We start from the raw sequence: 14,389 nt of genomic DNA, 5'->3' as shown, positions 1-14,389 counted from the left end.
GCGGCGCAGTCCACGCTGAATATTATCCCCGTGGAGAGTCCGAGGTTGAAGGATCTCAAAGACTGTTCAGCAATTAAGCAATATGAAAAAAATAAAAACTTTAGACATAAAATATGTGCTTGTGGTCTTCAGATCGTGGGTGACAGCAGCCTCGACAATGTCAATGTAAATATGTACAAATAAACCATCCGTTGACCAGCACTTGGCCAACTTCATGTGTTCACCCACCCTTTTGCCATGTCAGTCTTTTCCAGAATCGCTTCATGCCAGTCAGTCGATTCAGGCCCTAACCATCCCCTATTAAATCCATCGCCACAGCTGTCACCCAGAACGGAAAGAACCCCATTCAGACCGTACCTTTTGTTTCCAGCCCAAAAAGAAAACCTATCTTTTCTTGACCGCACACATAACTTTATCTTGCCTCCCAACCCAACTCAAGCAACCACCAGGCAAGCAGTAGCGATTGCAACGGAAGTGTCCCCCTTCCCTTATCTCCTAGTGTATCCACCCAGCCCGAAAACGCCATTGGTATCGTGGAATGCAAATGCAGTAATGAAGAAAACGAAAACTCGTCGCGGAAAATGCCCCAGAGAAAAAAGATAGTCGGGATTCGTTCGTGTACGTCATGAAAACCCAGCCCAGCCCGCCGACCCCCTATTTTCCAACCCAGAAAATTGCAAAACGAAAGAATTGATCGAGAAAAACCCCCAGTCTAATAATCGGGGTCTGGATTGGTGGCTCTCAGCACTCGTGGCGCATCAAGTCGTCTGGAATAGTCGTGGTTGTCTTGTAGGGAGTTGACGCTGTCGCGGCTTCGGTTCGGATCGCGTACGTAGAACGGGTCGAGTCGCGGGTCAATGGGCATGAGCTGGCTTCGACGTTTGGCCTCCCATGTTAATGGCTGCTCCGTCACTTGAGGGGCTTTTGACCCCATAGAGCCCATGCCCGAAGCACTACCACCTCTCATGGGTGAGATAAATCCCTGCTGCTCTTCTTGTCTCCTCTTCTTCCACAAGAGCCAGACGAACAGTCCAAGAACCGACAAGCCACCGATGATGCCTACGGCAATGCCGGCAACGGCTCCGGCCTGCAGGCCACTGCTAGAACTTGGCACCGTCCCGCCGGTGGCTTGGGGAAAGGCCGCCGTCACAGTTTTGACGACGCCTCCAACGGTTACCGTCTCCACTGCGCCGCCCGGTTCCGACGTGACGACTTGATCAGGCTATCGAAAAGTCAGCAATGTTCCATCTCAAATCAAAACAATAAAATGTCGCCAGACATCGCAAACAAACTAAAAATATATATATATATATTCATAAAAAAAAAACAGGGCATACAGGAGATGAAGCTGAAGATACACTCGCCGAGGAGATCGACGGTGTCACGGTCACTGTGATGTGCAATGTGCTCTGCACAATCTCAGCCTCAGTGGTCACGATAGTCACAGGGACGGGTGCAGGGACATGGGCCTGGGTGGTATGGGAAAGTTAAAAACGGCCGTAACTCCAGGGCTCTCAAGCGCGGCCAAGAGATGGAACAACGACTCGTGGTGCTGAGGCAGACAAAAGAAAAACGGCTGCGGGAGGGCTTCGGCGGGCATTCTGTGCTGTGCGCTCGAAAACTGGGGAGTACTTACGGATGCTGTTTTGGACGGCTGTCGGGTGGTGGAAAATGAGGCTGGCGGCGCTGTTGCTGTAGGCTTGAACTGGGCAATCTCAAGATACCCATAAACAGGACCCTTTCCACCGCAAATATCGTCGGGATAGCCCGGGCATGGAAAACTGCAGTCCGAGATGTCGTTCTGATCGGCCTTGTTAGGGACGGTGCTTGAGCACCAGCACTTTTTCTCGAGCAAAATTGCGAAAGCAAAGTTCAGATCCGTGCAGTTTATTCTGCAACGACCCATGCTCTGGAAGTCGCTGACAACTATCAGGAGTCACAACGTCAGTATACTGAAGCCGTGTGCCAAGATGACTGACCACCTACATGGGTCAAACTTGAGACCAGTGTTGTATCTGGCACAATACTCCATTGGGATAGAGGGCGTTGCCTGAGAGCGGCTGGATAGCAGAGCAATGATGCCAAAGAAAGCCCAGACAAGGGCGGTTAGTGGTTGCCCCATGGTGGGCGAGGCTGTATGGTGTGGTATTGGTGTGTTGTGTCGGTGTTCGTTGACCCTAGGGAGAGCAGCTGGTGGATCTCTCGTTTGGTACACGGCGATGTATTTCGTTGTCAATCGAGTCGAAAATCCCACGCAACTGTTCCCAGTAGATCCTCACACACGAATTGGCTGGGATTGGGCCACGGCCATGCCAGGTTGGACAATTTTGTCAGGTTGGGTAGTGGTGAAAGAGAGATTTGCTGACAGCGGGTTTCAGGGAAAGTTGGAGACACCTGAGCCCGATCAGACCGGCTGGAGATTGGAGACCTGATGGTTCGTACGAGAGACCTGAGCGAGAGAGCCGGAGATGGGATGAGTCCGTGAGCTAGAATTGAACACGGCGAAGCCGCGCGACGGACAGAACAGGACAGCGATGGTGTTCCCGCGAGGGTGTTGAAGGAGGAAGGAAGAGGAGAAAAAGGTGGTGTGTGTGGCGGCGTGGGGAGCGTTTGCAGGTAAAAAGAGAAAACCAGCCGGCCGAAGCACCAACAATGAGCAGGTGGGGACGGCGAGGAGAGGCGGGTGTTTGATGACAAGGATTGGGTGAGAAGGAGCCAGATCTGACCAGCGCTGTTGCCGATAAGTCAACTGATGGGCGAAGATGGCTCCGCTGTTGCTGGTTCAAGAGCACAAGTAATGAAATACTGGTACGGAGTGAGTACACGCTCAACGCTTCCCCAGTGTCAGCAGTTTCACCTGTTGCCTCTTTGTGTTTTTTTTGGGGGGGGTTTTTTTTTTATTTTTTTAAAATATTTGATGGGACACAGCTTCACACGTTTCTTGGGGACGGGAGAGCTGGAGGAGGAGAGGGGCTGCATGAACACCTGGAAGGCACAGCGCTGCCGCAGGGAAGGGTTGACAGGGCAAGCAGCCCCGCTGAGTGGTGAGGCCAGCGGAGCTCGGGCTCACGGGAAACAGCAACAACTAGGAAATGGATAATGGGCCCATGGCGTCACTGCCCTCGCTTCTCTTCGTGATTCCCACAGCTATCCACGCAGCCCCCCGGTAGCCAGTACTTGGGATTCTCTGGGTACGTTAGTGGTTCTGGGCGCTGAAAGCCACTCGTGGCCAATGGCGGCACGCTGAAACCGCTGGAGCGGCCTGTAGTGCCGTGAGATGCGCAGGATGCCCGGTCCAACCTTAGCACTGGGCCGCTTGGTGGGGTAGCCGGTACCCATTCTTCAGCTCACTTGGGTCTTGGGCATCGTGGAAATCGAGCCGCGAAAGACGCCGCCCGTTCCTGAAGATCTTTCTCATCGGTGGCTTGCGGAATTCTCGTTATCCTTCGAACCAATACACGCCTCACCCGAGATTGTTCGCGACCTGTCCACACAACCCCTTATCAAGGGCTTCAGAGACAGCTCAACGCGGCAGCAACAGCAACGCTTTAAGTGGGTGGTTGGCATGCTCGGCGCATCTCGGGACCCCGTTCTCCTTGGACAAGGAGGACGTGACTGGCAGTGGGTGGAATGCAACAGAATACGGGACAGTGCGACTCCACCACCCTCGTCGAGATATTCTGATACGCGCGACATTTTTTCCAGGCACGTTTCCTGACGGCTATCAATCTGTTAATAATTAGTGACAGGCTTAGCGCTACTAGGACCTCGATGGCCCTTGTAACGGTTGTGGACCACGATACGCCGTGGGTCGACAGCACACACACCACCATATGCCCTAGCACTAGGGCGTCGAGACGTCAGCCAAGGCTTATGAGATTCTCAAGTCGGGGCATTTCGTGGAGGAGGAACACATTCATCGCGGTTGTGAGCTTCCATTCCCGTTCCGACTGTCCGTGATTGATATGGACGGCTCCCAGCAGAGGAAGCCAGCAAGTGAGACAGGGCGGCAACCTGCATAAACCGAAACAGCTGCTGATGAAGGCGCAGACAGACGTGACAGCTATCTCCTTGCTCCCGACGGCCCCTATTTCCTACTACAAACCTCTGGCACCAGACCCGTGTTCAAGCGACTCGCACATTTCACCTTTTTGTTTGAGGCTTTCGTCGGCAGCAACGGCATCTCAAGCTCTCGGCGGAGGGCTCAAGCTCTCGCACTTGCTGCAAGCACGAAGCACCCCCTAATGCAGTGCTCTCTGCACACGACATGGATATCGCCCTTTGTGTGCACCTGTGGCCAGTGACTCAGCTGCTTCCATCTTCAGGTGAGGACACCTGAACGATTGGCTGATGCCACCCTCACGAACCTACAAAGACGATTCGTATACGACACCCTGCTCGAGGCCGGCTTTGGTCAGAGATAGGAGACATTTGTCCAGTGGAAAACGGTGGTTGTCAACCCAACGGCAGCGACCAGCCCTTGGAGATCTTCCCGCAGCGTAGGATGGGGTCACCAGAAACGACACCACAGATTATGCAGCAAAAGTCCATGTGAATCGATGCCCTCGTATTGCCGACTGCGCCCCTCAAGACGAGACGACACGCGTCCGCCCCTATAAAAGCCATTGTCAGCCAAGACAATACAGAGAAGTTGTGGTTATGGCTACTCGTACTCCATGAATGTTCCCAACATGTTCGTCAGCATCCCGTCCTCCCAAGACAGAAGAAGCGTTCGACGTTGAAACCATCAACCGCACGCGGGGGTCACTACCCGCATCAACGCCCAGCCTCCACCCCGCGATGTTACCTGTGCAAAGGCAGTGTAGCATCCAGGCTACAGGTGGGAAAAGGCCTCCGGGATCGAATTGTTCTCTCCTGCATCGTTGTATGTCAGTCTTGGTCCTGCGGCTCAACCAGGTTTTACCGGCCGCAATACCAGCGATAAATACAAACCTGAGGGGCGAGATAACATTGATGATGCGGCCGTTACTAACTGGTTGTTGTGGGGGAACGGAACAGCTCATTGTTTACCCTCTTTTCCACCCTGTGCGCGCATTCTGTCCAACCAAATTCTGGACGTTCAGGAAAACATTGTCTCGAACCTGTCGTGGTTGCTGTCACGCAAGACCCTTCGGCGCTGCCACAACAGCAAGCAGGCCACAGTCAAAACTTCCGTAGCGTCCTGCCCCCAAGGCGTCACAAGGCAAACCGTCGTGAACAGTCTCTTCTCTCTCGCCTATCACTTTCTCTTTGTTTGTTTGTCTCGATCATTTACTCAAGGGTGGGCGAGCTGCTTACCGACAAATTCACCGCCTGTCTATCTTGCCCAGCCTGCGGGCGGGATCCAGCAAGAAACACTGCTGTGTGTGTGCGAGATGTTGTCTCATCTGGTGACGATTTTGCTCATGATGGCGGTGAGTCCCACAGCTAGCAGAAATGCGGGGGGGGGAGAACACTGCACTCTGGCCCTGTCTGAACAGATGTCGCGATCTACCCTTTGGGAAAAAGCTTCCTTGGTGGGATCTGCATGAACCGAATTCATCAGCACTGCTTTTTTTTTCATCTTTGCCAGTCCGCGCCAGCCAAGAGGCTCGTTTTCGGAATGGCCAAATTCTCGTGAGAGTTAACGATTTCCCGGCTGAGGCCGGGCTAGCTCTTTTACTCTTTAGCAGATCTTAGCATTGTCGATCGGTTTGTCTTGGCGGGGAGCGTGGCTGGACGGTTGATGATCTGATTGGCGATGTGATATCGTGAGGTGCCGGGTCAGCGAAGCCGGTGTGCCCAGGCTGGTCGGCACGGTGTTATCGCGGCTGAGATCATCAGATCTCGGGTGAGAGATGAGGGTGGGTGAGAATCGTGTTTTCAGGCAGCGCTGTCACCTTTCGAGGAGCTGTTTCTGAGGTATGCCTCTGAGGGCTCACGATCTACCTGCTACGATAGCTGGTATCCACGGGGGTATATATGAGGGTGGCAGAGATGCAATATATCGAGGACACGATTAATGAGCTGTATCAACGTCCCAGAAAGCCCTTTCCACACATTATCATCTTTTCACCTGTTATTCTCGCAGCTATCTATAGATCTTGGTCAATTACAAGGTACCTTTGCTTTCCTCTCTCAAACGAATGCTTCCAAAGACTACTGCTACACCTCGTATCGCACTGCCGAGTCCATCCACCACCAATTACAAAAACGATAACCCAAGAATAACCCCGTATAAACGCCTTTTGACCATTCCAAAACGAGCGAGCACTATCCAGGTGCTTAGTTCATGACCAGTATCAAAGCAGTCGAAGTATCTATTCACCCCTTTTTGGGCGTCACCTCGTCCTCTTCACCCCCTCTCAGCGAGCTTCTCGAGCTCTTCGTTTCGATGCTCTCCACCATCTCCAATACCCTCGACCTCGACTTCTTGGGTCGCATGACTCTCTCTGGTGTCATGGTGGTGGGACTCAGGCTCACCCCAGGGTTCACCTCCAACCTCTCATACCTAACCGCCTCGGCAGTGTGCAACCCCTCGGTCTTGATCTCCGCCTGGCGCAAAGACGTGGAAGGTGATATCCCCATCGTATGCGTGGTCGTGATACTGCCCGCGACTGACTCCCTCTTCCTGTCTCTCTCCTCGGCTTCCTCCCCCTCTGGTGGCCGTAACAGCTCAATCTCGGGCAGCTTGCCCTTCCCCTTGTCCTGCTGTGTCGGAGCAGGCGGCCCATCCGTATCCCAAGTATCATAGTACCCGGCGTCAAACTCCCTATCCCCCTCCCTTACCACCTCCCCCACCTCCCCTTCCTGCTCAATCTCCGCATTCACCACCCTCAACCTCTCCTTTGGGACAGTAAACATGACCTGCACCAACCTCTGCTCCACCGCCCGCTCAACATCCCACTCCCCGTCCTGCGTCTCTTCCCCACCCCAGCTCTGCCGGTTCTGCTTCCGTCTTTGCAGCGTCCCCTGCCTCCGAACCAACCCGCCATCCACCCCCGTGCCGGCCTCCAGCTGCCCTCCCGGGCTGCCCAGATCCTCTCTGCTCCCCCCCGTCGCCGACGACTCCGGCGTTCCCTTCTCAAACACCCGCCTTATGCTCCCCAACCACGACCTCCGCTGCGGAGCTTTTGATTTCGAAGGACTCCCGGGCACGTAAACATAATCGGCATCCTCCTCGTCTTTGTACCCGTCATAGTTGTAAATCTCATACCCGCCCTGCCCGTCATCATACGTCTCAGCCTGCCGACCGCCGTGCAGCAGCCCCGGGCCTTCGCTCTGCAAAACAGGAAAACTAGACCTCGCGGTGCTAAACGTCGGTGCAGAGGAGGAGCTGCCTCCACTGCCACTGCTGGATGGCTTGGCCTCCCCAGCGGCCGTGGCAACCCTCAATTGCTGTCTCTCCGCACCAGGAACAAACGAGAATGCGCTCGCTTCAGACAGGTTACTTCCTGTCCGTTCCTCAACCAAGAGAGTAGGCGTATCGGGTCCTCTGGTCGGTGACCGGGTGCCAGTAACGCTATTCTGATGGCCCAGATACAACCTCGGGGGCGTCTTTGCCGCGATGGACTTGCTTCTCCCGATTCTAGCGGCGAGTACTGCGTCGGCGACATCAACGTCGTTTTGCCAGTTTTGCACCTCTGGATCTTGAGGTTGCGGAGGTGGTGCTGGTGCTGGTGGTTTGCGCTCGGGGCTGGAGCCGCCGCTTCGGGAGCTGATGCTCGGTGGGGGGAAGAGGCCGCCGATGGGGGTGGTGGCTGCTGTCGGCGTCAAGAACGGGTCGTCATCCTCGGACGAGTCCCGTGGCTTCTCTGGGCTCGCACGGCCAAGGTTACGGTGCCGGGGTTGCTGGCCGAGGTCGCCCTCGTCGTCCTCGTCGGCTTCGTAAATCGGCGAGATGAGATTTGACCGGCCTGCTCCTCCTCCGGGCCCAAATTCGTACGATGTCGACTTGTTTGTGGGCTGGTATAAACCTCTCGCGTTCTTCGCCGAGGGTGGTAGTGGTGGTGGCATATACAAAGAGCCCCCGGTCTTTCTGACGCCACCTCGCAAACCCTCGTAAGCTAGTGACTTTCGCCCTTGAGAATAGGGGTCGCCGCCACCAATGTACCATTCCCTAGCCGAAGCCGCAGTCCAAGGGAGCATCAACCCGTGTTCCCGCTCAAGCATCTCGTCGTCATTATCATCCGACGTAATCCCCCTCGGGAGGGAACCATTGATACCCTGTGACAAATCCCGGAGGGCATCGTTTCGAGAGCGAGTTTGCTGTTGGCGCCGACGCCAAAAGATGAACCCAGCCACCGAAAACAAGACCAGAAATCCAACACCCAGTCCAACACCAAGACCAATCTGCGTCTTCTTGGTCTCGTCACCCCCTTCTCCCTGGCCGTCGTCGCCCGATCCGCTCCCCTCGCTTCCCTCACCCCCCTGCCCACTCCCCGCCGAACTCGAACTCGGGTTTGGAAGTACATACTCATCAACCCACTCCATCCTCTTCAAATCCAAAAACCTCAACCCCTCCCCATCCCCGTCCTGTCTCTTTCTCTTCATCTCATCCCCACCGATCCCCCAGCCCCCATAAACAACCATAACATCCCCCGGCAGCACTGCAGCCCCATGCCCGTATCTCCCTTCCCCCTCGCCACTTCCTTTTACTCCCTCTCCATCCGCCCAAGCCCAATCCCCCAACCCCCCCAGCCCCATATCGACCACCACCACCTCCGGCTCCGCCCTCTGCCCCGTATCCCCCACCCACCCCCCATAAATCACCAGCTTCGTCCCATCCTCACTCAAAACAGTAGTGTGCCCGCTCCGACTGTCCACTTTCTTGTCTCCGTGAATAGGGATAAAACTCCACGTTTCTTCAGGCAGTGACCAGACTGCAGCGGTGCTCATGTTGATAAATGCTTGTTGGGTGTGTCCACCAAGCAAAACCCAGCCGTTTTGCTGGGTCAGGGCTCGTTCTCCAGACGCGGTGGTCCGGTTGGAGAGGGAGGGCTGCAGAGCGGTGAGGGTGAACCCCGCGTTTGGGATGGGGGGGCCGGGGGAGGAGAGGTATTCCCCTTCTTGGGAGGAGGTAGTTGAGGAGGCTGAAAGGGGGAGGCGGAACATGGAGTTGGAGTAGATGGCCGAGGATTGTTGGCTGTCGTAAGGGATGGGGTCGGAGAGGTTGGTGAAGGGACACATACCCCCGTACAGGTAAAGGGTCGGCGGGGAGACAGCAGGAGCTAGCTGGAGGGAAAAGGAGATTGTACTTCCCAGGTGGAAGGGCGCAAGAGAGGGTTGGGGGTGGGGGTGCCATCGGGGAGGGGTTGATGATGCTGAGTCTGGGGACCATGTCCAGAGGAAGCCATCAGACTGGGAGGAGCAGTCGCCGGCGAAAATACCCAAGGTGCCGTTGGCGAAGATAGTCGGCGTGAAGGCGCCGGTGATGGGGGGGGTGGAAAACACTGTTGTGGTGAGAGATGAAAGGTTCAGTGACAAGAGCTCGACGGCGCTATCGTCTCCGGTGGGCGTGAAGATGTAAGCTGCGCCGATGGGATGCCCATTCTTGTCTGGTGGTGGGAGAAGAATCGTTGTTGGAATGTATGGAAGCTGTGCCGAAGCCAGCGTGGAAAATACGAGTGCTGTTGCCGTCCATCTTGTCCTGGACCCCAGCCGGCAAGGTCCCGCCATTGTGGTCGCCCCCCGAATGTCGCACCACAGGAATGTTGGTGTTTAACTCAGGGACAGCCCGTCGCAAGCCTCAATCCAACTCCTCCTCACAAACAATGCATTGTTCTCTGCCGTCTTCGAGATGCTTGTCCTTGCTGGGTCCAATCTCGAATCCAAACAAACACTAACCCCACCGCGCCCGCTGTTGCATCCGATCTTCGATCTTAGTTCGCCTGTGGAGTTGACGAGCGTGTCCTGTATAGACCAGGGTTGATAGTTGTATGTTGTATATTTGCCGTCGCAACCCTCAGAAGAAAATCGGAACCAGGTCTTGGTGAGCCGGCGCGAACTCTTGTTTTGCTGTCCTCTCTCTTCCGTCTTTCCCGCCACGTCAAAAAAGAGAAGGCGCCAGCCTGGTCAGTCGCAAAAAAGAGGTTCCACCAAAAACCATTCCAAGAAGATGGCAGGAAATATCCACTCTTGCTACTCAGCTCCGGCTCCGAAAACTGCTTCAGCAAGAAATCGAGATGGCTGGAGAAATGGAGTCTTTTTCTTCTTGTTGTTCCCCAGAGCAATCCAGACCCTTGAATCGACAGAAAGCAAAAAAAAAAAAAAAAATGAGGGGAAAGGAGGGGAAAGTCAACAAACTGCCGTTTTCGCCATCATCCCGCGCTAACACTGATATGGAACCGGGGCTCAGGTTATCTGTTCAATTCAGCGTGCACCTGCAAAATGACTATCCCAAGAGCTTGTGTCTGATCGAGAAAGACCTGTCTCTAATCACGATTGGTCAATTCCCCTCAGTCCGTTTCTCTTTTGGGGGTCCCGGTGGGAAGCTGTGCCGCTGGTGCATGCACGGTCAGCCATCACCCTCACAGAGTCGAAGTCGTTGCCATGGCGACTATCATCCCGTCACACACATAGGTATACCGAGGGGCTGTCACACGCACACGCACACACACACACACACACACACCACAATGGATCCGTGTATCCGTAAAAGTCTCACATTGTATTAAAACGAGCAAGAGACACGTCTTCCGATGTGCTGTCGGTAATTCAAGCTACAACAGTACCACCACAGGTGAAATTGAAAGGGCAAGGCATCACATTTTCTAGAAGAACAGAAGCCAAAAGAAGCTCCCTCAAGATTTTTACTCCCAAAACGAGCACTTGGCTCACAGAATCCCGCCATCTCCCTCTTTCTCTTTCTCAAGCTGATTATCGTCTTGTCCAATTAGCGTTGCCGACATGTCCGCGATCGTGTCTTCTTGATCATCCGCCGGCTTTTGCGTCGAGAGGCTCTTGACATATTCATCCCACGCAAAGCAAGTCTGCTTATACTTCTCAGCCTCGGCCTTGGCTGCCGCGACGTCAGCCCTGGCCTTTTGGGCCTCCTCCTTGCTCTTGTTCGCCTGGTCGCGCGCATTCTTGAGCTGGTCCTTGAGCTGTTCGATGTTCTCCTGGTTCTTGAAGAGCTTGTTGATCTTGACCCTGTCCTTGGCATCCACGGTGCTCATGAGCTCATCGCGCACCCTGGCGAGCCTCTTGTGCTCGGCGATGAACGTCTTGAGCTCCCTCTCCATCCTTTCGTTTTCGGCCTTGAGCCGGTGGACGTCGATGGCGTCCTGCTCCGCCTTGGCAATGCGCTCCGTGTACCGCTTCTCCAACACCGTCACGCGGGCCGGGTCCGTCGGCGCGATGGCCTGCACAACCGTAGGCTGGGACTCGAGCAGTCTCGTGTGCGCCGTGGCGGGGTGGACATCGTGCGCGGGAATCACGAAGAGGGTATTCCTGCCCTGCCCGGCCAGACGGTAGAATCGCGACGGGATGTCGACGTAGACGATGCCCTGAGTGTACAACTCCGTACCCTCGCTCGACACTATGGTGACCTCACCCACCGCTCCGTTTGACTTGTTGATGGTGTCCTGCGCTTGCAGGAGGGTCTCCTGCTTGTCGAGGATCGAGTGGAGGTACTGGAAGATGTCGTCACCGGCATTGACAAGCACGTACTTGTCTTGTGGATAGACGATGGAGCGTCCCTCACTCGCGCCAGTAGGGCCAACAACAGAAAGGTGCTGACTCGGGATTAGGGCTTCGCCCGCCAGGGCGTCAAGAGCATTGTTGTAGGACCTCTCGAGCTCGTGCATCCGACCAACGAGATGCTGCGTGTACGCCAGCCACTGACCTAGGAGGGTATTGCGAGCATGGTTGAGGTTCTCCCTGCCCTCCTGGTCCGTCGGCAAGATGCTGAGCAGCCCGCCGGTGGTGCTGAACTCGTGGTCCAGTCTTTCCAAGCAGGCGTTGGCGTGCAGAACGAGGTTCTGATGGGTGGCATACGGCTTTAGGTTCTCCCCGGGGTTCCTCGGCTTGGGGGCATCGGCAAAGGGGCAATGATACGAGACGCCTTTGAGTTCATCGCGGGCGCGCACCTCGTTCAAAAGGGCCGTCAGGGGAATCTGATGATTTGCATCGTCGTTGGTGTAGGGGGTGCTCAAGTCGGAGAGAAAGTCAAACGCGTCATTGAGATTGGCTTTGAGGGTAAGAGGATCACTCTTGTCGGTGCTGCCAGCTCCGGCCCTGCGGAGGCTGCCGTCTCCAATCTCGGAGATGCCAGTTGTCGGGTTCAGTTGCTGGATGAGGATGCACAGTGACTGAGCATGCTGTTTGAGGGCGAGAAGTGTTGGAGCAATTCCCTCGGTGGACAGATAACCACAGTTGACGTGACGGAGCAGACCCTGACTGACCGTCTGCGCATAGATTCGCGAGAACTCGGAGTAGTAAGGCAGGGAAAAATCGGTAGCCTTGATGTAGCCGTCTTGTTCTCCATAGGGGTCGTCCTCGTGCTCTGCCGTATGGGCGTAGACTGCCGGTGCGGATCCCATGGTGTCCGATGTCTGCTCAGGTTGATGTGGTATGTGTTTGGCAATTGCTCACGGACTGTCAGACTTCTCGAGTATGCGAGATCAACCTGATGAAATCGTGGTTTGTTGATTATGTACCGTGGGTGAGTTTAGAAGCCCCATTGTCCTTTGTCTGGAACACAGTGTTGGGAATGCCGGAATGCCCGGAAGCAAGCAAGAGCATTGTATTCAGCACTCGTTGCAAGACCACGACAAAGAAGTTTCTCTATCCGGTCAAGACCATCGACGGAAACAGGAAACTCGAAGTGCCATTGTCTCCTAAACTACAAAGTGCAAGCCAAAACTTCACTGTTCGGTCTCGAGGCTAGATGGAGCTTAGTTGACGCTCAGTTGTTTTCAACAATGAGAGGCCCGAGTTTATTCTGCACCTGCCTTGTCTTGCCCATCTCTGAGTTCAAAATAGTGTCACATTTCTCAAGAGTTCACTTGGCCCCGGCTAGTTTGGGATTTGACCTGTTGTTCTTGACGGGTTTATTAAACAAGAGCCACGGATTGATGCGGGGCCCCGTGAACCCACGCCGTAGGGACCCCCAGCTTGGGTGAAAATCTGGGGAAGCGCTGCATTGCAGCACATGCCAGGAGTCTTCTCGGCCGGAGCGCAACGCCTTATCTTGGGTGTGGTTGCTTGACGACTTGACAAGTTGTATGTTCCAGACCGCGGAAAAGACCGACCCACAACACAACATAGCTGAAGGCCACAAATGGGTGGCTTGAAAAGGTGGTGCTTTTCTGGTCGCAAAATGTCAAGTGTCGCGTGTTGACGTCGCACAAAAGGGAAGCCGGACGCTGGGCAAGGGTCTCTGTCGCTCCAACCGGGAAGAAACCCCTGCTCAATCACCGATCTGCGTGACGGAGGAGGGTCCTCTGCCGCAGCCCACCTCGATCGTCACCTGGTTTTTTTCGTCCGCTCCAACGATGCGGTTGCTCCGCTAGGCGATGAGCTCACACATGGCAAAGCCAAAGTAAAAGAGTTGGAAGAAAGACAGAAAGAAAAGCGTTCTTAACAGTTCTCGTGGGCTGACGTTGGACGTAATTAGCACAAAGAGACACCAAACGTCAGTGCCCTTCTTGTACCTTGAATGTGTGACGCGGTGGCACTTCCAGCACTGCTCAACACCACGAGCTGAAGAAAAGCGGGCCACTTCACCCTGCAGCAGGACAGCCCAGTCCAGACCGACTGCTGAGTTGTCCATCTCTGTCACTCTGGTCTAGCGCTAACAGCCAGACACGGTAAATCATTTGAGACATGCTGGTGATTGCTGGTGGTTGGTGACCTCTTGTTTGGCTCTTTTTGGTGATGGGCTGCACTGGCTTGGGTGATGGCTATGCTTGGCTGGTGACGACGGGAAGCCGACACGATCGATCAGAAAAGGCAGACTGAGGTGTGTTTTACATGTAGCATATGCAGACCGTAGAGACTTACAATGGTGAGCTCAAATACCGAGAACAGGAAATGAGATGTTCTTTTACGAAGTTGTATGGCAGCGATGACCGCAGCCAAGCACAGGGCAACAAGTGGGAGAGGCTGAATCGAGGTTTCGTGGAGGTGGGGCAGCGTCGCAGTTGGAGCAGAGCGATTGCCGTGACCCTGGCCGACCCTGCTGAAAGGTGCATGGGCCTAATGAAAATGCAACGTCTGGATTGGCAACGACTTGCGTCATTGGATTCAGTGTCCCCGATGCAAAGAACACAAAGCTAGATTTGGTGGTGCAGACAATGATGAGTTGCCAAAAGTCGGAGACAAGGCCGAAGTGGCTGTCCATTCCGTAGTTGATAAAAAGCCCGTTGGCTCCCCCGTTGACGGCGGCCGCCTCCAGCGGTCCAGCCGT

The 14,389-nt window shown here is 54.9% G+C and overlaps 3 protein-coding genes across 3 annotated transcripts; all 3 read right to left on the bottom strand.

Moving 5' to 3' along the window:
* Window positions 1–712: 712 nt before the first annotated feature.
* PODANS_1_23100 (uncharacterized protein) lies at window positions 713–2,122 on the bottom strand (the record flags this gene model as incomplete). The annotated part of the gene is made up of 3 exons (XM_001906596.1): window positions 713–1,222; window positions 1,637–1,926; window positions 1,987–2,122. 3 exons carry the CDS (start codon window positions 2,120–2,122, stop codon window positions 713–715), a joined length of 936 nt encoding a protein of 311 aa, XP_001906631.1.
* A 4,181-nt stretch (window positions 2,123–6,303) lies between these two features.
* PODANS_1_23090 (uncharacterized protein) lies at window positions 6,304–9,657 on the bottom strand (the record flags this gene model as incomplete). Its single annotated transcript, XM_001906595.1, has 1 exon — window positions 6,304–9,657. The coding sequence occupies one exon, from the start codon at window positions 9,655–9,657 to the stop codon at window positions 6,304–6,306; it is 3,354 nt and encodes a 1,117-aa protein (XP_001906630.1).
* A 1,157-nt stretch (window positions 9,658–10,814) lies between these two features.
* On the bottom strand, window positions 10,815–12,521 carry PODANS_1_23080 (uncharacterized protein; the record flags this gene model as incomplete). Its single annotated transcript, XM_001906594.1, has 1 exon — window positions 10,815–12,521. One exon carries the CDS (start codon window positions 12,519–12,521, stop codon window positions 10,815–10,817), a length of 1,707 nt encoding a protein of 568 aa, XP_001906629.1.
* Window positions 12,522–14,389: the final 1,868 nt, after the last annotated feature.

Source organism: Podospora anserina, chromosome 1 (genome assembly GCF_000226545.1).
Source record: "Podospora anserina S mat+ genomic DNA chromosome 1, supercontig 6".
Lineage (NCBI taxonomy): Eukaryota > Fungi > Ascomycota > Sordariomycetes > Sordariales > Podosporaceae > Podospora > Podospora anserina.
This window is presented reverse-complemented; position numbering and strand designations above follow the sequence as displayed.